At 36.7% G+C, this 24,738-nt stretch overlaps 1 protein-coding gene across 1 annotated transcript in view; it reads left to right on the top strand.

Moving 5' to 3' along the window:
- ADAMTS20 (ADAM metallopeptidase with thrombospondin type 1 motif 20) overlaps positions 1-24,738 on the top strand; it is a 207,060-nt gene that overhangs the window by 168,859 nt on the left and 13,463 nt on the right. Inside the window, exons 32-37 of the mRNA XM_029205295.1 lie at positions 7,039-7,239; positions 7,946-8,075; positions 8,287-8,381; positions 8,469-8,563; positions 9,112-9,245; positions 14,948-15,039. Coding sequence (XP_029061128.1) covers positions 7,039-7,239; positions 7,946-8,075; positions 8,287-8,381; positions 8,469-8,563; positions 9,112-9,245; positions 14,948-15,039 — 747 coding nt within the window. The remainder of the gene's footprint in view (positions 1-7,038; positions 7,240-7,945; positions 8,076-8,286; positions 8,382-8,468; positions 8,564-9,111; positions 9,246-14,947; positions 15,040-24,738) is intronic.

Raw genomic sequence — 24,738 nt, 5'->3', positions numbered from 1 at the left:
ATCTATCTATCTATCTATCTATCTATCTATCTATCTATCTATCTATCTATCATCTATCTATTGCTTCTTTATTCATCTATTTATGTAAACTTAGGTTGCTTCCATATCTTGAATGTTGTAATCAATGCTGCAATAAATATTGGGATGTATATATCTTTTTGAGTTAGTGTTTTTGTTTTCTTCAGGAAAATATCCAGAAGTGGAATTTTGCTGGATCATATGGTAATTCCCATTCACAATTTTTTGAGGAAACGCCATAATATTTTCCATAGTGGCTGTACCAATTTATATGCGCACCAGCAGTGCAGGAGGGTTCTCTTTTCTCCATATCCTTGCCAGCACTTGTCTGTTTGTTGTCTTTTTGATTATAACCATTCTGACAGGTATGAGGTGATATCACAGTTTTTATTTGAAATTCCTTGATGATTAGTAATGTTGAGTATTTTTACATGTGTCTGTTGGCCATCTGTATGTCTTCCTTGGAAAAATATCTATTCAGATCCTCTGCCCATTTTTAAACTGAATTGTTTGCTTTTTTTTGATATTCAGTTGTGTGAGTTCTTTATATATTTTGGATATTAACCCCTTATCCAATATATCATTGCAAATATATTGTCCCATTCAGTAGGCTGTCTTTTCACTTTTTTGATAGTTTCCTTTGCTGTGCCAAAGGTTTTTATTGTGATGTGGTCCCATTTGTTTGTTTTCGCTTTTGTTTCCCTTGCCTGAGGAGATGTATACAAGAAAATACTGCTAAGATTGGTGTGAAAGAGTGTATTACCTATGTTTTCTTCCAGGAGTTTTAGGGTTTCAGACCTTACATTTAAATCTTTAGTCATTTTGAGTTTATTTTTGTATATGGTGTAAGGAAAGCATCCAGTTTTATTCTTTAGCACATAGCTGTCGAGTTTTCCGAATGCCATTTATCAATAAGACTGTCTTTTCCCCATTGTATATTCCTAGCTTTGTGTTGTAGATTAATTGACCATATAAGCATGGGTTTATTTCTGGGATCTCTACTCTGTACCATTCAGCTATGTTTCTGTTTTTGTGCCAGTATCATACAGTTTTGTTTACTGTAGATTTATAATACAGTTTGAAATCCAAGAGCATGGTAACTCCAACTTTGGGGGTTTTTGGGGTTTTTTCTGTTTGTTTTTTTTCTTAAGATTGCTTTGGCTGTTCCAGGCCTTTTGTGGTTCCATTCAAATTTTTGGATTCTTTGTTCTAGTTCTGTGAAAAATGCCACTGGTATTTTGATAGGAATTGCATTAAATCTATAGATTGCTTTGGGTAGTGTGGACATTTTAACAATATTAATTCTTCCAATCCATGAGCATGGTGTATCTTTCCATTTACTTGTGTTATCTTCAATGCTTTCATCAATGTCTTATAGTTTGCAGAGTACAGGTCTTTCACCTCCTTGGTTAAATTTATTCCTAGGTATTTTATTCCTTTTGATGCAATTGTAAATGGAATGGTTTTTAAAATTTTTCTTTCTGATAGTTTGTTGTTAGTGTATAGAAATGCAACAGATTTCTGTGTATTGATTTTGTATCCTACAACTTTAGTGAATTCATTCGTTAGTTCCAATAGTTCTTTGGTGGAGTCTTTAGGGTTTTCTATATATAATATCATGTAATCTGCAAATGGTTACAGTTTTGTTTTTTTTTTTAAAGAAGATGCTGGGGGTAGGAGTTTATTAATTTATTTATTTATTTTTACTGTGTTGGGTGTGAGGGCTTTCTCTAGCTGTGGCAAGCGGGGGCCACTCTTCATCGCGGTGTGCGGGCCTCTCACTATCGCGGCCTCTCTTGTTGCAGAGCACAGGCTCCAGATGCGCAGGCTGAGTAGTTGTGGTTCACGGGCCTAGTTGCTCCGCGGCATGTGGGATCCTCCCAGACCAGGGCCCGAACCCGTGTCCCCTGCATTAGCAGGCAGATTATCAACCACTGTGCCACCAGGGAAGCCCATGGTTACAGTTTTGCTTCTTCCTTTCCAATTTGAACGTCTTTTATCTCTTTTTCTTGTCTGACTGCTGTAGCTAGAACTTCCAAAACTATGTTGAATAAAAGTGGTGAGAGTGGGATCTTTGACTTGTTCTTGATCTTAGAAGAAGGCTTAGAGGAAAAACTTTCAACTTGTCATCACTGAGTGTGATGTTAGCTGTGGGTTTGTCATATATAACCTTTATTATATTGAGGTATGTTCCCTGTACTATTGAAATAAGCATAAAACTTTTATCCTTCATTTTCTTAATGTGGTATATCACGTTGATTGATTTGTGGATATTGAACCATCCTTGCATCCCTGGACTAAATCCCGCTTGAATTTGGTTTGCTAATATTTTGTTGAGGACTTTTGCATCTATGTTCATCAGTGATATTGACCTGTATTTGTGTGTGAGTGTGTGTGTGTGTGTGTGTGTGTATGTGTGTGTGTGAGATATCTTTGTCTAGTTTTGGTATCAGGGTAATGCTGGCCTTGTAGAATGAATTTGGAAGTGTTCCTTCATTGGCAATTTTTTAGAATATTTTGAGAAGGATAGCTGTGGACTTTTCCCTAAATTTTTGATAGAACTCACCTGTGAAGCCATCAGGTCCTGGACTTTCGTTCGCTGGGAGTTTTTAAATCACAGTTTCAATTTCAGTGCATGTGATTTGTCTGTTCATATTTTCTATTTCTTCCTGGTTCAGTCTTGGGAGATTGAACATTTCTAGAAATTTATCCATGTCTTCTAGATTATCTAATTAGTTGGCATGTAATTGTTAGCAGTAATCTTTTATAATCCTTGTATTTCTGTAGTGTCAGCTGTAACTTTTTCTCTTGCATTTTCACTTTCTTGATAGTGTCTTTTGGGCACCAATGTATTTAATTTTGATGATGTCAAATTTATTTTTTCTGTTCACTTGTACTTTAGGTATCATTTCTAAGAAACTATTGCCCATCCAAGGTTACAAAGATTCACACTTATATCTTGTTCTAAGAATTTTATAATTTTAGCTGATACGTTTAGGTCTGTAATCCACTTTGTAATAATTTTTGTATATGATGTGAAGTGGGGTCCAACTTTATCCTTTTGCATGTGGCTATCCAGATGTTCCAACACAATTTTTGGAAAAAACTGTTCTTTCCTCATTGAATTATCTATTACTGAAGAGTTATTTTTGAACTCTGAATTCAGTTCCCTGATCTATGTGCCTATCCTTATATCATTACCACATAGTCTTGGTCTTATAGTAAGGTAGTTTTATAATAAGTGTTGAAATCAGGAAGTGTGAGAGAACCAATTTTTCTTTTCCTTTTCAAGATTATTTGCTTATGCTATGTCCCTTACATTCCTATATAAATTTTAGGATCAACTTGTCATATTCTGTGTAAACTCCAGCTAGGATTTTGTTACAGATTACATTGAATCTTGATCAGTTTGGGGAATGTTGCTATCTTAATAATGTCTTCCAATCCGTGAATTGACATGTCTTTCCATTTATTTAGGTCTTATTAATTTATTTCAAGGATGCTTTATAGTTTATAGTTTTCATTGTACAAATCTTACACTTTTTTGGTTAATTTTGTTCCTAAAAATTTTATTAATTTTTTATGCTCCTGAAAATGAAATTATACTCTTAATTTCATTTTCTGCTTGTCCATTCATAATGTGTAGAGATAGAATTGATTTTTGTATGTTAAACACATTTATTGAGCACAGTTCTTTTTTTGTGTGGATTACTTAGCATTTTCTATATACAGAAGTATATCATTTGCAAATCCAGGTAGTTTTATTTCTTCCTTTAAATCTGGGTGACTTTTACTTCATTTCTTGCCTAGTATCCCTGGCTAGAAACTCCAAAACAATGTTGAGTAGAAATGGTAAAAACAGATATCCTTCTCTTTACAGGAAAACTTTCAATTTTCATAATTGAATAGGTTAGCTATGGATTTTTTTGTAGATTCTCTTTATTATACCCTCCTATTCTTAGTTTGCTTGGTGTTTGTATAATGAAAATGTGTCAGTTTGTGAAATGCTTTTTTTTGCATCTATTGAGATGCTCCTGTGGTCTTTATGAGTCTATTTGTATGATGTATTCCATTGATTGATTTCACATGTTGAAACAATGTTACATTCCTGGGATAAATCTTACTTTGTCATGGTGTATGATCCTTTTTATTTGCTTCTGGGATTGTTTTGCTAGTGTTCTGTTGAGGATTTTTACATCTATATTCACAAGAGATATTGGTCTGTAGGTTTCGTTCCTTGTTATGTCTGCCTAGTTTTGGTATGAGGGAAATACTGGCCTCATATGACAAATTAGGAAGTGTTCTTTTCTATTCTATCTTTTGGAAGTGTTTTGGAGGGGGAGGGTGCTAATTCTTTAAACTTTTGGAGGAATTCACCAATGAAGGCTCTGGTCCTGGGTTTTTATTTGTGTGAAGTTTTTTGTTTATTAATTCAATCTCTTTACTTGTTATAGGTCTACATAGATTTCTATACACAGATTTCTACACATGTTCTCCCATCTTCCCAGAGTTTGTTGTTACTGCTGTTTGTTGTTGTTTGTTTGTTTGTTCAGTGACTTTTCTGAACTAACTGTAAAGTCTGTATTCTTTGTCTCATGTAGTCACTAAAGTCTCTATCTGATTAGTTTTCAACTAATGACTGGATAGTGATTTCCTGAGATACTTGGAACCAGTAATCTCCAGTCTTTGCCAAGAGGCCCTGTGTGCATGTGTGGGCATCTTCAACACTAGATGAGGCAGTTGACAACTCTTCCTTAACCTTAACTTCCTGCTTGAGCAGAGCCTTGACATCAGCCAGAAATGAGAGTGTAGGTACTTCTCAGATATTTCCTAAGCTTGCACACAGCCCTAGACATGTGCACAACCTTATGTATGTCCATGGCCTTCTGGTTATCTATGACTCTGCTGGAGTTTTTAAAGCCCCTGTGGACATCTCCTTTCCAAGCTTTTCCTTTTAAGCTTTTCTTGGTAGCCCATTGCTTGCCTGACTGTTATCTACTTCCTCTGGAAGCTGCAAAGTTAAACAATAGTCTTTAATTGTGTTAAAAAATGCCTCCAAGGAGAAGGCTTTTAACACTGGGCAAGTGCTGGGTAAAGTCAAATAGAGACTTGCAAGTGAGGTCTTTCAGAAAACCACCAAACAGTTCAAATAATGACAGTTCTCTGGAAATGAGGCTTAGAAAGATGTCCAATCCCTCTGGAGGCTTCCATGCTTTTGTTTTTCACTATGTTTGCAGGGCTATTGATTTTCAATCCTCCTATAGAGCTGAAGAGGGGGAATGGGAATAGGGCAAACTAAAACACACAAAGCTCACTGTTCTTACTGAGATTTAGCCTTATTTCTTTAATAAATGCTTCCCGGATTGCTGCAAGCCTTTGGTTAATTTACAGAGCTCTGAAAAAGTTGATTTTCACACGTTTTGTCAGTTTTCTCATTGCCTTTATAGAGGAGAACATTTTCAGATGTCCTTGCTCTGCTGTTTTCACCGATGTCAGTCACCCCTTTGGGGCTGCTTTGATAGATGGATATTTCTCCTCATCATAGGTTATATTTTCCTGCCTCTTTGCATGCCAGTTAATTTTTTATTGCATGCCATGCATTATGAATTTTACTTTGTTGGCTACTGGATAGTTTTTATTTCTATACGTATATTTTGAGCTTTGTTCCAGAATGCAGTTATTTTATCTGTAAGAAGTGTGATCTTTTCTTGTCTTGCTCTTAAGATTTTTTATGGGAGACCAGTTCATTGTTTAGTCTAGGGTTAGCTATTTCCCTCTACTGTGGCAAGACCCTTTTGAGTGCTCTATCTATTGCTGCATGTATATAAGTTTTCCAGTCTGAATGAAGGGAACAGACACTATATTTGGTCCTGTGTGAGTGTCAGATACAGTGATTCATATGTCATTTATTTACTTAAAAATACTTATTTATTTATGTTGCACCAGGTCTTATTTGAGGCACACGATATCTTTGTTGTGGCATGTGGGATCTTTAGTTGTGGCATATGGGATCTTTCAGTTGTGGCATGCGGACTTCTTAGTCGCAGCATGCGGACTTTTAGTTGTAACATGAGTGCGGGATCTAGTTCCCCGACCAGAGATCGAACCTGGGCCCCCTGCATGGGAGCATGGAGTCTTACCCACTGGACCACCAGGGACGTCCCCATATGTCTTTTAATCAGTCCATCCCTTGGCCTCAGTTGGAGTCCTCACATGTTTTCACTGGTCAGAACTCTGCGGTCCCCTTGGGATCCCTTTCCTTGTTCCAAAACCTGGAAACTCTCTCAAGACATTAAGCTGGAGCAATTATAGGGTCACTTTGTTTGTTTCCGTCTCCCAGGGAATCACTGTCCTTTATTGCCTAATGTCCAGTGTCTTAAGAGCCATTGTTTTATCAATACATATTTTGTTCAGGTTGTTTTTTTGTTTTAGGTCAGATGGTAACTCTATTCCTTGTTACTCCTTTTTGTTGGAGTCAGAAATCTATTTGCTCATTCTTTTCTCTGGATCGTTAATTTATATCTAAATCACTTACCTATTCTAGTCAAATGGTAGTACACATCACATTGTATGTATAGAGATAAATATATGCTAAACTTATATAGAGTTACAAGTACATTAAGACTAATAAATGTCCTTTATTTCAGGTAAGAACACTTGATATGTTTCATTTCTCCAAAGCTCTGCTTATCAGGAGATAAATTTTCATTCAGTTAAGCTATTCTTTGTAGTGTGACCAAGAAAACAGAAAACAAACAAACGAACAAACAGAAAAAACATAGGCACTGAAAATAGACAATCTATCCTGAATCTGGATCCTTTCCATCCTGGTACAACTCTGTGAAAGTTGCCTAATACCTCTGAGCATTTGTTTACCCATCTGTAAATGAGGCTAATAAATAGGATTGTTGTGGGGATACCATAACATAGTATATATTAAGCACCCGGAAAGTAGTGGTGCTTAACCCTGGTTAAGTTTAAGAGCATCTTCTTCTCCCTTCGTAACATTGTATTTTTCAGTGTGCAGGTAACTGTGGATTTAGTTACCGACAAAGGATTTCATATTGCATTGGGATCCGATCTACTGAGAAATATAAGCTTCATGAGCTGTGGCCTATAGACTATCAAGAATGCCCTGTGCTGCCTTCCCCTCAGGTTTACAAATGCAATTTTAGAACCTGTTTGCATATGGCCACTTGGAAAGTTGGAAAATGGAGCAAGGTCAGTTTATAATTATGAATTTAAAATCTTCTGAATGAGACTTTCTAGTTGTGGGATGCCTACTATTCTGCACTTCTAACTAGATATCAGAGTTGTCTCATACCCCTATTGTCTAACAATCACTTTACCAGTTATTTATCAGTTATCATCTCTTTTTCTAAGTTTGCTATAACCTGCCTTAAGCAGGGACAATAATTAATACTTGTTTCTTTTCCTCAGAGCACCTGGCACAGTGGCTTGCATTTTGAATAGATGCTTAAGCAATACTTATTGGTTAAGTGAAAAAGTAAATAGATCTAATGTATGAGTAATGCAGGTTATTTGCACCATATTCCATTTCCAATTTAATTGATAGAAAGCAAGTAAATATTGCTTTGCAAACAGCATACAACAATGAGTAAAAACTCAGTAGTCTGAATAACCATCATTAATTAATATTTATCGGGTATTTACAATATACTGCTGAGCTAACTATACAAAATAAATGGAAAGGAGCCAGTAATTGAGAAAGAATAGATTGAGTTTCTTAAGGATTAGCCCCACCTGTGACTCTCTAGCCTCCAGGATATTTTTGTGTCTGCAGAAATTCTAGCCATTATTGATCATCTGTTTGTTCCAAAAGGACTTAGCTTGAAAGGAGGAGACATGTATTTACTGGCTTATTATCCATTATATACTTTACCTTCAAATTTTACTCTGTTCACAGTGCTCTGTGACTTGTGGAGTTGGGATAATGGAGAGAAGAGTGGAATGCATAGCTGACAATGGTTGGTCCAGTGACTTATGTTTAAAGAGTTTAAAACCAGATGCTCAAAAGAAATGTTATGTCCATGACTGTAAGTACTAGACTTCAAAAATCTAGAACCTAAGTGTTCCTAAGAAGTTTTAATTAAAATCTGAAAATAAATATTTAGAGTAGTCATACACTCCACAAAATGAAAGGTCTGTTTTTTTCAGAATATAACAATATTGGTGTAATTGAGTTAAATTCTTGTTGTGTCTGTAATTTGTTCATTGTTGATAAGTTGTACTCACTTGTCCTTGAAGGTAAAACATTTACCAGCTGTAAAGAAATCCAAGTGAAAAACAACATTACCAAAGATGGTGACTATTACCTTAACATTAAAGGAAGAATAATAAAGGTATTATGAAGACAGCTCCTATTTGATTTTAGCATTGACTGTTGACTTTGAAAAAATCTTTTCTAGATCTTTGCATTTTCTCTTTAGATCTATTGTGCTGGCATGCACTTGCAGAACCCCAAGGAATATATATCATTGGTCAAAGGTGAAGAAGACAACTTTTCTGAAGTATATGGCTTTAGGTATATGCTGTGTTTTGCCTTATCTGTGCATTTTCATTGTCCTTCAAGAGAATTAGAAGTTCCAGAGTTCAGAGTGGTACTTGAATAGCTCCCAGTGTGACAAGTAATTTAGAAACAGGTAGACATATTATGACCTAAGACAGATGTTGTCCATGCCTGTTCAATAATAAAGATTTGAGCATTAACATGTACTCACAGAGAGACTGACTAAGAAGGATAATATGGGTGAGCAGTGAGACAACAGAGGAGGGAAGAATTTAAGACCTGTGTGTATTTTCATAGAAGTCAAATTAATTCCAGTAATAAAAGCTAGGAGAACTACAGCTGAATTATTTTTCCACAAACTGGTCTTGAATTTCCCATTGATCATTTTGTATTTCTTTGACATTTAACTTGTTGAATGATTTTCATTTCTTTCACATTTAACCTGTTGACCCTAAAATATTGAGGAGTGTGTCTTTTACCTTCCCACTTCCAAAGTTTACCATTTATCTGCATTATGGTCTAATAATGGTATCTAATACTAAAATATTTTAATGTTGTTACAGACTGCAAAATCCATATGAATGTCCTTTTAATGGAAGCAGGAGGCAAGACTGTGAGTGTAAAAATGACTACTTGGCTGCTGGACACACTGTTTTCAGCAAAATAAGAATTGATCTTAATTCCATGCAAATTAAAAGTAAGTGCTGAATCTCTATTTGTAAAATGAAAAGTACCTGTTTGCTAATGCAAGTGTAACAATATACTATATGGTATATGTGGTAGCTAGGGTATAGAGAAGGGCTTAGCATTGTACAATAATTACTTAGAATTCTTTTTAAAAAGTTATTAGCTACATAGTTCCAGTGCAATGATACAAACCATGGGAACCCTTAATAAAAATGTAGTGGTAATGACACTGTCATTAGTAAAGATAGTAAGGATACTGTCATAGTAAAGATCCTGCCCTTCCAAGATATAACAATCTACCTTAAAATCCTCAATTACATTAAAAATAAGGAAGTTAATATCCTCAATGTAGTTGTATAAGCTTTTTTGCAAGGGCTTAAAGTAATAATTAACATTAGCTTCAGGTGACAGTTTGTCTAGTATTTTCTCATACTTTATCTCATCTGATCTTTTTAACAACCCTATACTAGATAAGGCAAAATTTCATCACATTGTTGCAAGTGATGAAATTAAGATGCACTTATAGAATTAAGTGTTTGGCCCAATTCATACAGTTAGTAACTGGCATTGCAGGGAGATAAGTCCCACTCACAGATCCCAGATTATTGACCTGCTGCCTTTCTAGGAAGTAATTTATAGTACAGTCAAGTTAAAGTAAATATACTTTATGAAACCTCACATACACTGAGCATCAGGCAGTCTGCCCTCCTGAAAATTACATAGTGACATGAAAATGCAAAGAAGTTCATTTCAGAAGCAGAAACTCTAAATCACAATTGAATCACCAGTGCCTAGCACAGTACCTAAACCACAAAAAGAAACAAAACAATGTTTGTTGAGACAGTGAATGCATGAATACATAATCTCTAAATCAGTCATATGATGGTGAACTATTATTGTCAGTAATAGTGGCTACCATTTACTGAACACCCACAATTACTGCAGTGGGGAAGTGTTATAATGCTTTGGTTATGATCATAGACTCTGGAGTTAGATTGCTGGGTGTAAATTCTCTGCATCCAGTTACCAGTCATAATAAGATGCCTCTCAGGTGTTTTTCTTTCTTTTTTTCTGCTTTCTTTCCTTTTTTTTTTTTTTTCGGTTAGGATTAAGAGATAATACTTGTAACATATCTAGTAAATGCCTTGCGAGTAGTAGGTGTTCTATAAACAATGGTTATTATTTAATAATATATGTTGTGTCAGCATTGCTGAGTACATAATGGGCATTTGGGAACTTATTTGCTGTTTAGCAAGCTTTTATCTTTCATTAATTTATCAAACCTGCCATTTTGCCAGGCATTGGACTGGGCTCTGAAGATACAATGTTAAATGTATACATTTTCCACTTGCTTTCTCTTTTCCTTCCTCATACTTGTGTGCCAAAACCCCAGTCTTGATTAAATTAAACCTTTCACCTACTCTGCACTTGCACCATGAATCTTGCATGTGGCAAGTAATACACAGCCCTCCTGACTGATCTTACTTTAAATGCATGACTCCTGAGCTTGCACGGACCCTGGTCCATTCCTCCCCAACTCTTCTCAATGCCTGACTCACAGCTTCTCCTCTGGCTTCAAACTTCAAAATTTTCTAATACCTCCACTCCAGTCACTCATTGCTGATGACCTAAACCTTGACCTATAGACTTTGCCTTCTCTCCTGGTCACTGTGGATGAACTATTTCTGCTGCCTTCTGAGGCAACCCCTTCTACTTGTGCTCTGAGCTCCTTGCTTTGTACCAACTCAGGACCATTATTTCAGCAAACTTTCCTTTTTCTCTTACATCACCAATTCTTCTTCCATTTCTTTAACTCCAATGACAAATTCTTGATTTTCATTTCATTTGATCCATCAACAGTCTTTGGTTTCCAGGACTTCTCACTCTCATCATTTGGCTCCTGTCTTGGTCACTCTTTCTCCCATCTTTCTCACTGTTTCTCAACTTGGCTAGTTACTCTTCATTTTATACAACACTGAGTATTGAAGAACTTCAGGACTCAGTCATTCCCTTAAGGATCTCTTTCAACTTATAGATTTCAAATACGATCTATTAAATGACAGTCCCAAATGTATATCTCTAATTCAGACTGCTGCCCTGAATTCCAAGATTCAACTCCCTACTCCGCATATCCACATGAAATCTAATATGTCTCTGACAATGTATCCAAGACTGAACTTTCTTTTTTTTTTAATTGGAGTATAATTGCTTTGCCATGCTGTGTTAGTTTCTGCTGTACAATGAAGTGAATCAGCGATATGTATACCTATGGCCCTCCCTCTTGGACCTCCCTCCCAGCCCCCCATCCCATCCATCTAGGTTATCACAGAGCACTGAGCTGAGCTTCCTGTGCTTTATAGCAGGTTCCCACTAGCTATCTATTTTACACATGGTAGTGCATATATGTCACTCCTAATCCCACAGTTTGTCCCACCCTCACCTTCTCCCACTGCATCCACATGTTCATTCTGCGTCTCTATTCCTGCCCTGGAAATAGGTTCATCTGTACCCTTTTTCTAGATTCTACATATATGCGTTAATATATGATATTTGTTTTTCTCTTTCTGACTTACTTCACTCTGTATGACAGACTCTAGGTCCATTCACATCTCTACAAAGGAACGAGTCCTTCTACCCAAATTTTTACCATTTCAGTAAATGGCAACCATCAACTTCTAGTTACTCTTGCTAAAACATAGCAATGTCTTTAACTCCTCCCTTTATCTCACACCTACGTGCCATCCATCATCAAATTCTGTCAGGTGAATCATTAACATACATGCTGCTATGCACTGTATTGTGTCCTGCATAATTCATATGATGCCCTAATCCCCAATGTGACAGTGTTTGGTCCTGGGGAGATAATTAGGTCTAGATTAGTTCATGAGGGTGGGACCATAATTGTAAGATGAATGCCATTATAAAAAAAGAGGAAAAGACACCAGCAATCTCTTTCTCTGCCATGTGAGGACACAGCAAGAAGACGATCTCCAAGCCAGGAAGGGGGGCTCTCACCAGAACTTGACCCTGTTTGCACCTGCACTTCTTTTGTTTAGGCCCCCCAGTCTGTGATAGTTTGTTAGGGCAGCTTGAGCTAAGACACATGCAAAATCCCACTTTGCCATTATCTCATTTGCTATAACCGTGGGCCAAGTCCATATCATTTTTTTCACCTGGATTCTTATGCTTACTGACTGGTATTCCTGTTTACTCTGGTAGCACTCAGGTTCCTTTTCACCTTTTCCCCAACTCCTGACCTAGATTCTCTTCTCAATAGAGAATCCAGAGTGATCCCTTAAAACGTAAGCCATGTCTTGTCTTATACATTATCTCATTTCATCTTTTTAATAACCCCAACCTCTACTCAAAACTCTCCAAACATCTCCCATCTAACTCATAACAGAATTAAAAATCCTGCCAATGGTCAATAAAACTCAATAAGACCTTCCCACCTCCATTACCTTTCTGCTCCTTCCCTCCACACTCCTCCCTTGCACGATCTGGTTCAGACACATTTGTCCCTTTGCTGTTTCTTGAATACATCAAGCATGCCCTCCACCCCTCCTTAAGGCCTTTGCACTTTCTGTTCTATCTGGCTAGAATGATTGTCTGTCGGGTTTACCCCTCAGTTTCTTCCTGGTCTCTGCTTAAATACACCTTCCCAATAAGTTCATCCTGGACCCTCTCCACTCCAAAACTCCCTTTCTCCTCATTCTTTTCCTGCTTTATTTTTTATTTTTTTCTATAGCATTGATCACCTACAACATATGATAGTATCTACTCTATTACTTGTTTCTCTCTGGTAGCACTCAGGTTCCATCGGCCCCTATGTCATCCACTATTGTGCTCTTACAGTACTTATAATAATGCCCAATACGCAATAGGTTCTAAAGAAATATTTGCTGAATAAAAGTCAACTTTCCTCAAGAAACTATCTTAAGGAAATCTTGAAGACAAATTTGAATTAACCAAAGTGAGGAGAAGGAGTTTCAGGAGGAGACATCATGAACACAGCATGAAATGGTGAAGCATTTTGGTTCCACTAGAGAATAAGGAGTAGTCTAGTTTTGTCTAAGCATAAATTGAATGGAGGTTGGGGGATAGCCGCTTATTAGAGAAGTTCCCAGAAAGCAGATCATGAAGAACAACGTGTACTAAACTATACAACTGAATTTATCTTTTAAGTTATGGGGACCTTTGGGGTAAAAGTATAAACAGGGGAAGGAACAGGCTCAGTTGGAGAGAGAACAAATTGCATCCATGAAGATATTTAGGAAGCTAATATAATAGTTCAGATAGAAGGTGATAAGGACCTAAATTAGGGACTTGGTTCAGAATAGAGAACCTGAGAGAAATATTAAAGAGGTACACTCTATGATTTTCCAACAGATGGAATATGGGGATTTGTGGCATGGAATGTTTAGAAAGAGTTCCAAAATAACTGGGTAGATGCTGATATAGTTCAATGAGATGAGAAATATAGCAGGGGGAATATGTTTGGAGAAAAAGATAATGCATTTAGCTTTGGACATGTTAAGTGAGAGCTATCTGTGGGTTATCCAGGGAATGATGGAGGAGATAGTAGCAAAGGCTAATTTGAAAAATGTGTCAGTTTGCCCAGCCTAACCCTAAGTACCATGCATAAGCAGTGGTGTGTGGATAAATGTTTAACAACCAGCTCTTAACAATCAGGAAAAAAAAAGTTTGATTTGTAGGTTTTGCCAGTTTCCATGGGGTATATATTCCCACCATGGCCAATTTTAAGCTACCAACATGAGCTCATTATGCATGGAGTTGGGAAGAGACACACACAATTGGTTCTCATGATTTGGTACAAGCTGACTCTGGCACACCATGGAAGGCCTGCTGGCTTTGGAAGCTGCCCTTGGAGATATGATAAATATTTCCAGAAATGCTACCTTTGGGGATTGCCTCTAGGGGACTGGCGTCATCATGAGGGCATGCAGTGCTCTTGCAGTCCTCCTGAAAGATATTTGAAACAACATTAGCAGAGGTGAGAGCCACCGACTGCATGAGCATTAGTTGGGATGTTATTTAAGTGATTCAAGCATGAATAAGTGATTGTACCAGCTAACCTTTAGGGTTCCTCCCAACCTATTTTTGAGCCAATGACTCTTTCTTTCTGATACTTTATATGGAATCCCCAGCATTGTTGCCAGTCAAGAAATTTTGCTAATAACAATAGCAAAAGTAAGATTAGAAAGAATGAAATAGTAATAGAAGAAATCAAAGAAAATGGCACACTTTTTACCTTCGTGTTTTTGAATTCTCTAAATGAATTGATATGCATACTCTCTATAAGTATGTATATGTTGCTTTATCATAATTTATCTTTAAATAATGTTTTTTCCTCTGTAATTTTGCTCCTTATACCACTTTATCTGTTTTAGATATTCACTATGATGTAAAATATGATAGAGCATTTATTTAGCTTTTAAAACATATGGATTAGTTACAGATGTCCCTGTCATATTTTAGAGCAATTTATGAGGTGAACATTTTTATATTAAATAAAAATTTGAGAGCCTGATCTATATTATGTACTACAATTGTGCAACATTTTTGCTTAAAATTTTGGATTAGTTATATGAATGTATTTAAGAATGTAATATGAAAACTGCATGTTTTGCAATGAAGATGTGAAAACATACAATGTCTCAGTGCTAAAGAATTTCATTTATTATTTTCTAGCTACAGACCTTCTTTTTGCCCAGACAGTATTTGGAAACGCAGTTCCATTTGCCACAGCTGGAGATTGCTATAGTGCAGCCAGATGCCCACAGGTATTTCATAGTTGATTATTTTTTCTCACTGAGTAAAGTTAATACTGTTTCTCTTCATTCACTTTCTTGACCAAAATACTGCAAGAAACATAAGTAAATAGAAAATTCAAACTTCTGACATGAAATTTATTTCAAAGGTTATAGATAAACTTTGGAGGAAAAGCATCTTTGCCAGTACCGGGTTTGTTTGAAGGGTGTAATAATAAGAATTTTAAATTGTTTAGATCCTGTTTCTCCTTCCATGATGCTTTATCACTGTCAATCTTTCGACTTAGTCCATAGAAATGAATGGACATAAGTTACAAGGTAAAGGAATGGATCACAAACATGTGACTTTCATACACTGCTGCTAACAACAGTTATATTAGCTGCTTGGGCCTGTAACATTCTCAGAATAACTTTCTATTACTGTGAAATAATACATTTCCATGTATTTATTCTTGTTTTTATCCTTTCTTTTGCAGAGTTCTCTTTGCACACCCTTTTATGTCATTTTTGAGCTTTCCAGTACAAAGTGTGCTTCCTAGAAGAAATTTGCTGTCTCATTTTTTTAACATAGGATTTTATAAAGTCTGTGTGAATAATATCTTTTATGATAAGATACAGAGACATAAGCTAGGTGAATATACCATTATTAGGTAGATTTATAGATTAATGAAAAATCCTGCCCAGGAGATAGTAATTATAATAATGATTTCATTTTGAAGAGAACTAGCTAAAGGGTTTGCCATAGCCCTCTCTTCTAAGAATTTCTCATTCACAGTTTTCATCCTATGACATAGAAAGTATGCTTATGCTAAAAAGAGAGGGCATTTTCTGTATTAGAGAAGGACACTTAAAGGAGTTCAAAAGACACTAGAACTACAGGCTGAAATGAATATGAAAAAAGTTAACTGGAATAAATATGTAAATCTTAGGTCCATAAATGCAAGTAGAACCTGGCAATGTCATATAAAAAGACCTAGGTGTTTTATTCAACCACCATGAGTTCAATGTATCTAGTGTAGATCAAGTAGTAATTTCTTTTTTTTTTTCTTTTTTTTTCATATTGAGTTATTTTTATTGGCTGACATAATACAAGGATTATTTTCCTCTTCACGGAACAAAATGTGATACCACATTTCTTTACAATTAAATTAAGGCTAAAGAACAACAAAGACATTATGGTTCATATGATGCATTGGAAACATATTGTCTGTGCTCCACTTGAGCAGAGGGTAGAATGCCTTTACTTTGTTGCTTTATGAAATGCCAGGTTTTCAGGGCAAATCCTATTAAGGGGTTTTAGTTCCTGCCTGATATTTTGCTTCTCTGCCAGCTGCCACTGCATTGGAGATGCCTCAGGATTGTTCAGCCCATGGTCGGACTTGATTTAGAAATTAAAACTACCAAATTGGGGAAATGTGTCCATTCATTCTTTCTCACCTATTTATCCATCCAATATCTATCATATCTATAATAAGCTTATTATAATCATCTGCTTACTTGTCATTTCCCTCCACTAGTCTGTAAGCGTCTGGTGAAACTGGTTCCTAGGTATATCTTCAAGGCCTGATGTATTTACTGACTAAACAGTAAATATTTATTCAGTGTTTGAACTCTCAATGAGATTTTACTCTAGGAGAGAAGATAAGACATGTAAATTTAAAAGAAGAATATGTTGGATTGGGTGTGGGGGGGGGTGGCCAGAAGAGATTTATTGGAATTTTGAAGATAGAGATCCTAAATAGTACACTCATTAATGTTTTGGAGGGGAATGAACTATCTACCGACCATCTATTTCTCCACCTACCTATCTAGTTACTTAGGTAGCACTTTAGTTCTTTATTCATAAGCCATAAACAAACCAAGCAAATCAGTTGTGGTTTTTTTGTTTGTTTTGTTACTCACATCACTCTGTTACTGGTCAAATCAGTCATACAATCAACTGGGTCATTTCGTCACTGGATAACTTGAATAATATATATATATATATATATATATATATATATATTTATACAGCAGGTTCTTATTAGTCATCAATTTTATACACATCAGTGTATACATGTCAATACCAATCGCCCAATTCATCACACCACCACCCCCACCACCCCACCGCTTTCCCCCCTTGGTGTCCATACGTTTGTTCTCTACACCTGTGTCTCAATTTCTGCCCTGAAAACTGGTTTATCTGTACCATTTTTCTAGGTTCCACATATATGCGTTAATATACGATATTTTTCTTTTTCTGACTTACTTCACTCTGTATGGCAGTCTCTAGATCCATCCATGTCTCAACAAATGACCCAATTTCGTTCCTTTTTATGACTGAGTAATATTCCATTGTATATATGTACCACATCTTCTTTATCCATTTGTCTGTTGATGGGCATTTAGGTTGCTTCCATGTCCTGGCTATTGTAAATAGTCCTGAATTGAACATTGGGGTGCATGTATCTTTTTGAATTATGGTTTACTCTGGGTATATGCCCAGTAGTGGGATTGCTGGATCATATGGTAAATCTATTTTTAGTTTTTTAAGGAACCTCCATACTGTTCTCCATAGTGGCTGTATCAATTTACATTCCCACTAACAGTGCAAGAGGGTTCCCTTTCCTCCACACCCTCTCCAGCATTTGTTGTTTGTAGATTTTCTGATGATGCTCATTCTAATTGGTGTGAGGTGATACCTCATTGTAGATTTGATTTGCATTTCTCTAATAATTAGTGATGGTGAGCAGCTTTTCATGTGCTTCTTGGCCATCTGTATGTCTTCTTTGGAGAAATGTCTATTTAGGTCTTCTGCCCATTTTTGGATTGGGTTGTTTGTTTGTTTTTAATATTGAGCTTCATGAGCTGTTTATATATTTTGGAGATTAATCCTTTGTCCGTGGATTCGTTTGCAAACACTTTCTCCCATTCTGAGGGTTGTCTTTTCGTCTTGTTTATGGTTTCTTTTGCTGTGCAAAAGCTTTGAAGTTTCACTAGGTCCCATTTATTTATTTTTGTTTTTATTTCCATTTCTCTAGGAGGTGGATCAAAAAAGATCTTGCTGTGATTTATGTCAAAGGGTGTTCCTCCTATGTTTTCCTCTAAGAGTTTTAGAGTGTCCAGTCTTACATTTAGGTCTCTAATCCATTTTGAGTTTATTTTTGTGTACGGTGTTAGGGAGTCTTTGGTTTCTTCAGTGATCTCTTGGTTATTCAGTAACGTATTGTTTAGCCTCCATGTGTTTGTGTTTTTCACGTTTTTTTCCCTGTAATTCATTTCTAATCTCATAATGTTGTGGTCAGAAAAGATGCTTGATATCATTTCAATATTCTTAAATTTACTGAGGCTTGATTTGTAACCCAAGATGTGATCTATCCTGGAGAATGTTCATGCATGCTTGAAAAGAAAGTGTAATCTGCTGTTTTTGGATGGAATGTCCTATAAATATCAATTAAATCTATCTGGTCTATTGTGTCATTTAAAGCTTCTGTTTCCTTATTTATTTTCATTTTGGTTGATCTGTTGATTGGTGTAAGTGAGGTTTAAAGTCCCCCACTATTATTTTGTTACTGTTGATTTCCTCTTTTATAGTTGTTAGCAGTTGCCTTATGTATTGAGGTGCTCCTATGTTGGGTGCATATATATGTATAATTGTTATATCTTCTTCTTGGATTGATCCCTTGATTATTATGTAATGTCCTTCCTTGTCTCTTGTAACATTCTGTATTTTAAAGTCTGTTTTTTCTGATATGAGTATTGCTACTCCACCTTTCTTTTGATTTTCATTTGCATGGAATATCTTCCTCCATCCCCTCACTTTCAGTCTGAATGTGTCCCTAGGTCTGAAGTGGGTCTCTTGTAGACAGCATATATATGGGTCTTGTTTTTGTATCCCTTCAGCAAACTTGTGTCTTTTGGTTTGATCATTTAATCCATTCACATTTAGGGTAATTATCGATATGTATGTTCCTATTACCATTTTCTTAATTGTTTTGGGATTGTTTTCGTAGGTCCTTTTCTTCTCTTGTGTTTCCCACTTAGAGAAGTTCCTTTAGCATTTGTTGTAGAGCTGGTTTGGTGGTGCTGAATTCTCTTAGCTTTTGCTTGCCTGTAAAGCTTTTGATTTCTCCATCGAATCTGAATGAGATCCTTGCTGGGTAGAGTAATCTTGGTTTTAGGTTCTTCCCTTTCATCACTTTAAGTATATCTTGCCACTCCCTTCTGGCTTGTAGAGTTTGTGCTGAGAAATCAGCTGTTATCCTTATGGGAGTTCCCTTGTATGTTATTTTTCATTTTTCCCTTGCTACTTTTTTTTTTTGTGTGTGTGGTATGCAGGCCTCTCACTGTTGTGGCCTCTCCCATTGCGGAGCACAGGCTCCGGACGCGCAGGCTAAGCGGCCATGGCTCACGGGCCCAGCCGCTCCGCGGCATGTGGGATCTTCCCGGACTGGGGCACGAACCCGTATCCCCTGCATCGGCAGGCGGACTCTCAACCACTGCACCACCAGGGAAGCCCTCCCTTGCTATTTTTAATAATTTTTCTTTGTCTTTAATTTTTGCCAATTTGATTACTATGTGTCTCGGTGTGATCCTCCTTGGGTTTATCCTGTATGGGACTCTCTGCGCTTCTTGGACTTGGGTGGCTATTGCCTTTCCCATGTTAGGGAAGTTTTTGACTATAACGTCTTCAAATATTTTCTCAGGTCCTTTTTCTCTCTCTTCTCCTTCTGGGACCCCTATAATGTGAATGTTGTTGCATTTAATGTTGTCCCAGAGGTCTCTTAGGCTGTCTTCATTTCTTTTCATTCTTTTTTCTTTATTCTGTTTCACAGCAGTGAATTCCACCACTCTGTCTTCCAGGTCACTTATCGGCTCTTCTGCCTCAGTTTTTCTGCTATTGATTCCTTCTAGTGTAGTTTTCATTTCAGTTATTGTATTGTTCATTTCTGTTTGTTTGTTCTTTAATTCTTCTAGGTGTTTGTTCTTTAATTCTTCTAGGTTTTTGTTAAACATTTCTTGCATCTTCTCAATCTTTGCCTCCATTCTTTTTCCAAGGTCCTGGATCATCTTCACTATCATTATTCTGAATTCTTTTTCTGGAAGGTTGCCTATGTCCACTTCACTTAGTTGTTTTTCTGGGGTTTTATCTTGTTCCTTCATCTGGTACATAGCCCTCTGCCTTTTCATCTTGTCTATCTTTCTGTGAATGTGGTTTTTGTTACACAGGCTGCAGGATTGTAGTTCTTCTTTCTCCTGCTCTTTGCCCTCTTGTGGATGGGCTATCTAAGAGGTTTTTGCAAGTTTCCTGATGGGAGGGACTGGTGGTGGGTAGAGCTGACTGTTGCTCTGGTGGGTGGAGCTCAGTAAAAGCTTAATCCACTTGACTGCTGATGGGTGGGGCCAGCCCCTACCTGGGCTATTTGATGGGGCTAATGGCAGACTCTGGGAGGGCTCACACCAAGGAGTAATTCCCAGAACTTCCGCTGCCAGTGTCCTTGTCCCCACGGTGAGCCACAGCTACCTCTCGCCTCCTCAGGAGACCCTCCAACACTAGCAGGTAGGTCTGGTTCAGTCTCTCCTGGGGTCACTGCTCCTTCCCCTGGGTCCTGATGCACACACCACTTTGTGTGTGCCCTCCAAGGGTGGACACTCTGTTTCCCCCAGTCCTGTCAAAGTCCTGCAATCAAATCCCAGTAGGCTTCAAAGTCTGATTCTCTAGGAATTCCTCCTCCCATTGCCGTACCCCCAGGTTGGGAAGCCTGACGTGGGGCTCAGAACTTTCACTCCAGTGGGCGAAATTCTGTGGTATAAGTGTTCTCCAGTCTGTGGAGTCACCCATCCCGCAGTTATGGGACTTGATTTTACTGTGATTGCACTCCTCATACCATCTCACTGTGGCTTCTCCTTTGTCCTTGGACGTGGGGTATATTTTTTGGTGAGTTTCAGTGTCCTCCTGTTGATGATTGTCCAGCAGCTATTTGTGATCCTGGTGCTCTCGCAAGAGGCAGTGAGAGCACGTCCTTCTACACCATCTTGGTTCCCACATCCTCAAGTAGTAATTTCTAAATGACCCAGTATAATCATAAGGTACCAAAACACAATATCGAGACCAAAAGTTTTATTTGTACTTGACACTGGAATATTATACTTATTTAAAAATTTCTGTCTGAGAAAGATAAATTTTTAATCTATCTAGGAGTAGAAGGTGACAATCAGGAAAAAAAGGAAGGTTTAAATTTCATTATGTTAGGAAAATGAAGAAGGTAGCCAGGAAAATGGTGGGAGGTTATGATAACTACTATTAAATATGTAAGGAGCTCCATGAAAGAGGAGTGACTTCAGTATGTGTTACTCAAGGAGACATTAATAGGGCAGAGGATTCCAGCTCAAGATAAAGAAGACTTTTGACAAGGAGAATTGCCCAATAAAGAGACCACCCCCCCAAAAAAAAATCTGAGGCCTCAATAAATCACTAATTTTTGCCAATATTTTTGTAAATTGATCTTGTATTCTGCAACCTTGCTGAATTCATTTATTAGTTGTAATAGTTTTTTATTGGATTCCCCGGGATATTCTATATACATAGTAATGTCACGCACAAATAATTTTACTTCTTCCTTTGCAATCTGGATGCCTTTTATTTCTTTACCTTGCCTCGTTACACTAGCTAAAACTTCCAGGATAGTGTTGAGTAGAAGTGACAAGAGTGGACATCCTTGTCCTATTCTTGATTTCAGAAGGAAAGCATTCAGCCCTTCATCATTGAGTGTGTTAGCTATGAGTTCTGTAGATGCCTTTGATTAGATTGAGGAAGTGCCCTTCTTTTCTTAATTGAAGTGGTGTTATCATGACTGTTGGATTTTGTCAAATGCTCCTTCTGCATCTGTTGTGATGATCCTGCGGTTCTTGTCCATTACCGTTGTGATATGGTGTATCACACAGCTTGATTTTTTTTTTTTTTTTTGCGGTCCGCGGGCCTCTCACCATTGTGGCCTCTCCCGTTGTGGAGCACAGGCTCTGGACGCGCAGGCTCAGCGGCCATGGCTCACGGGCCCAGCTGCTCCGCGGCATGTGGGATCCTCCCGGACCGGGGCACGAACCCACGTCCCTTGCATCGGCAGGCGGACTCTCAACCACTGCGCCACCAGGGAAGCCCACTGATTGATTTTTGTATGTTGAAACAATCTTGCATTCCTGGGGAAATCCCACTTGGTCATGAGGTCTAATCCTTTTTATATGTTGCTAGATTTTCCTCTGTATTCAGAAGAGATATTGGCCTATCATTTTCTTTTTTTGTGATGTCTTTTTCTGGTTTTGGTATCAGGGAAGTACTGGCTCCATAGAATAAATTGCGAAGTGGTCCCTCCTCTTCTACTTTTTTGGAAGAGTTTGTGAAAAATTAATGTTTGGTAGGATTCACCAGTAGAGCCATCTGAGCTCAGGCTTTTCTTTGTGAAAGTTGTTTTATTTACTAATTCAGTCTCTTTACTTACTGTAGATCTTTTCAGATTTTCTAGTTCTTCTTGAGTCTGTTTTAGTAAGCTTATGTTTTTTGTTTTTGCTTTTAGGAATTTGTCTATTTCACCAAAGTTATCTAATTGGTTGGCATGTAATTGTATGTAATATTCCATATAATCCTTTATATTCCTGTGAGATTCACAATCATGTCCCCACTTTGATTCCTGATTTTAAAGCTTTGAGTCTCCTCTGTCTTTTCTTGGTTTGTCAATTTTGTTCTTTTCAAAAATCCAACTTTTGATTTTATTGATTTTCTCTGTTATTTTTCTCTTCTTTGTTTCATCAATTTCCACTGTATTCATTATCATTTCTTTCCTTCTGCTTGCTTTAGATTTAATTTGTGCTCCTTTTTTTCAGTGCTTTAGGTGGAAGGTTAGGTCATTGGTATGTGATCTTTTTTCTCTTTTAATATAGGCATTTGCAGCTGTAAATTTTCCTTTAAGCACTTCTTTTGCAGCATCCCTGAAGTTTTGGTATGTTGTGAATTCATTTTCATTCATCTTAAAGTATTTTCTATTATCAATTGTGGTGTCTCATTTGACTCACTGGTTATTTAGGAGTGTGGTGTTTAAGTCCCATGTATTTGCGAATTTCCCACATTTCCTTCTGTTATTGATTTCTACTTTCATTCCATTGTGGTTGGAAAACACACTTTGTATTATTCAATCTTTTAAAATTTATTGAGGCTTGTTTTATACATAGCATATGGCTATCCTGGAAAATGTTCAATATGTGCTTGGAAAGAATGTGTGTTCTGTTGTTGTTGGGTGAAGTGTTCTGTAGATGTCTGTCAGGCCTTGTTGGTTGAAAGTATTGTTCAACTCTTACATTTCCTTGTTGATCTTCTGCCTAGTTATTCTATCTACTGAAACTTTGCAGCTATTATTGCTGAATTGTCTGCTTCTCACTTCAATCCTTTTGTTTCATTTATTTTGTATTAGATTTATTTACCTTGTGATTTTGTTGTACATGACTGTATGCTGTAATTGTCATAATATCCTGATATAGTGACCCTTATATCATTATAAAATGTTCTTCTTTATCTGTAGTACCATTTTGTTTTGTTTTGTTTTAAAGTCTAATTTATCTGATATTAAAATGGCTACTCAGGCTGCTTATAGTACATGGTATATATGTTTTCATCCCATTTGCTTTTAACCTATATATTTTTGGATCCTAGAAGCGTCTCCTACAGGGAGTACTTTGTTGAATCTCTGCCTTTTGATTGGATTGCTTAATGTTGTAACTGATATGTCTGGATTTATCTTTGCCATTTTACTTTTTGTTTTTATAGGTCTTGTGTTGTTTTTGTCTCTTCTTTACTGATTTTTTTATTCAGTGAACATTTTCTAGTGTAACATTTTAATTTCCTTAATAATTTTCTCACTATATTTTAAATTGCTTTTTTAATGGTTGCTCTAGGGCTTACAATGTACATCTTAACTCTACTCCAGAATCTTCTCCAGAATTATACTACCTAACTGCAGTGACATATAGAAACATTACTCCTATATATACTCTTTTTCCTCTTCCCTTTTTTTGTTGTTATATTTGTTATCCATATACCTACCTGTGTAACAAACCACAATACATTTTTATAGTGTTACTTTATATAATTTTATATCTTTTAGAGATAAGAAATGAGAGAACTTATATTTCATTGAGTTTTTTACATGAGCCTTTTTATTTAGCGTTTCTGGTTCTCTTCATTTCTTCCGGTGGTTCTGAGTTATCAGCTGCTGTCATTTAATTACTGCAAAATAGCTTTGCTTCCATCTGCTTTATTTGTGGCATTATTATCAAATATACTACCTTTCTATATTATACTGGTCAGTAGTATAATTACATACATATTTGTTTATACAATTGCTTTTTAAACAAGAGAATAAAGAAAAAGAAATATGCAATTATAGTGTCTTTTATAATTACTACAATTACCTCTACTAGTACGCTTTGGTTGTTTTGTATTGTCTGATGTCACTTGACTTCAGCCTGAAAAACTTCCTTTAGTATGTCTAATAATAACTAGTATGTCTGCTAATAACAAATCCTCTCAGTTTTGTCTATCTGGGAATGTCTTTATTTTGCATTCATTCTTGAGAGATTGATTTTCTAGAAAATTATTTTACAGTTTTTATTTTTCAGCACTTTAAATATGCCATCCCACTGTCCTCTGGCTTCTAGAACTCAGCTATTTATCTTACTGGGATT

The sequence above is a fragment of the Monodon monoceros genome, unplaced genomic scaffold (genome assembly GCF_005190385.1).
Source record: "Monodon monoceros isolate NGI ecotype Baffin Bay Population unplaced genomic scaffold, NGI_Narwhal_1 Super_Scaffold_6, whole genome shotgun sequence".
In the NCBI taxonomy this organism is placed as follows: domain Eukaryota; kingdom Metazoa; phylum Chordata; class Mammalia; order Artiodactyla; family Monodontidae; genus Monodon; species Monodon monoceros.
The sequence above is the reverse complement of the archived record's forward strand: the minus strand, read 5'-3'. Positions and strand labels throughout refer to the sequence as shown.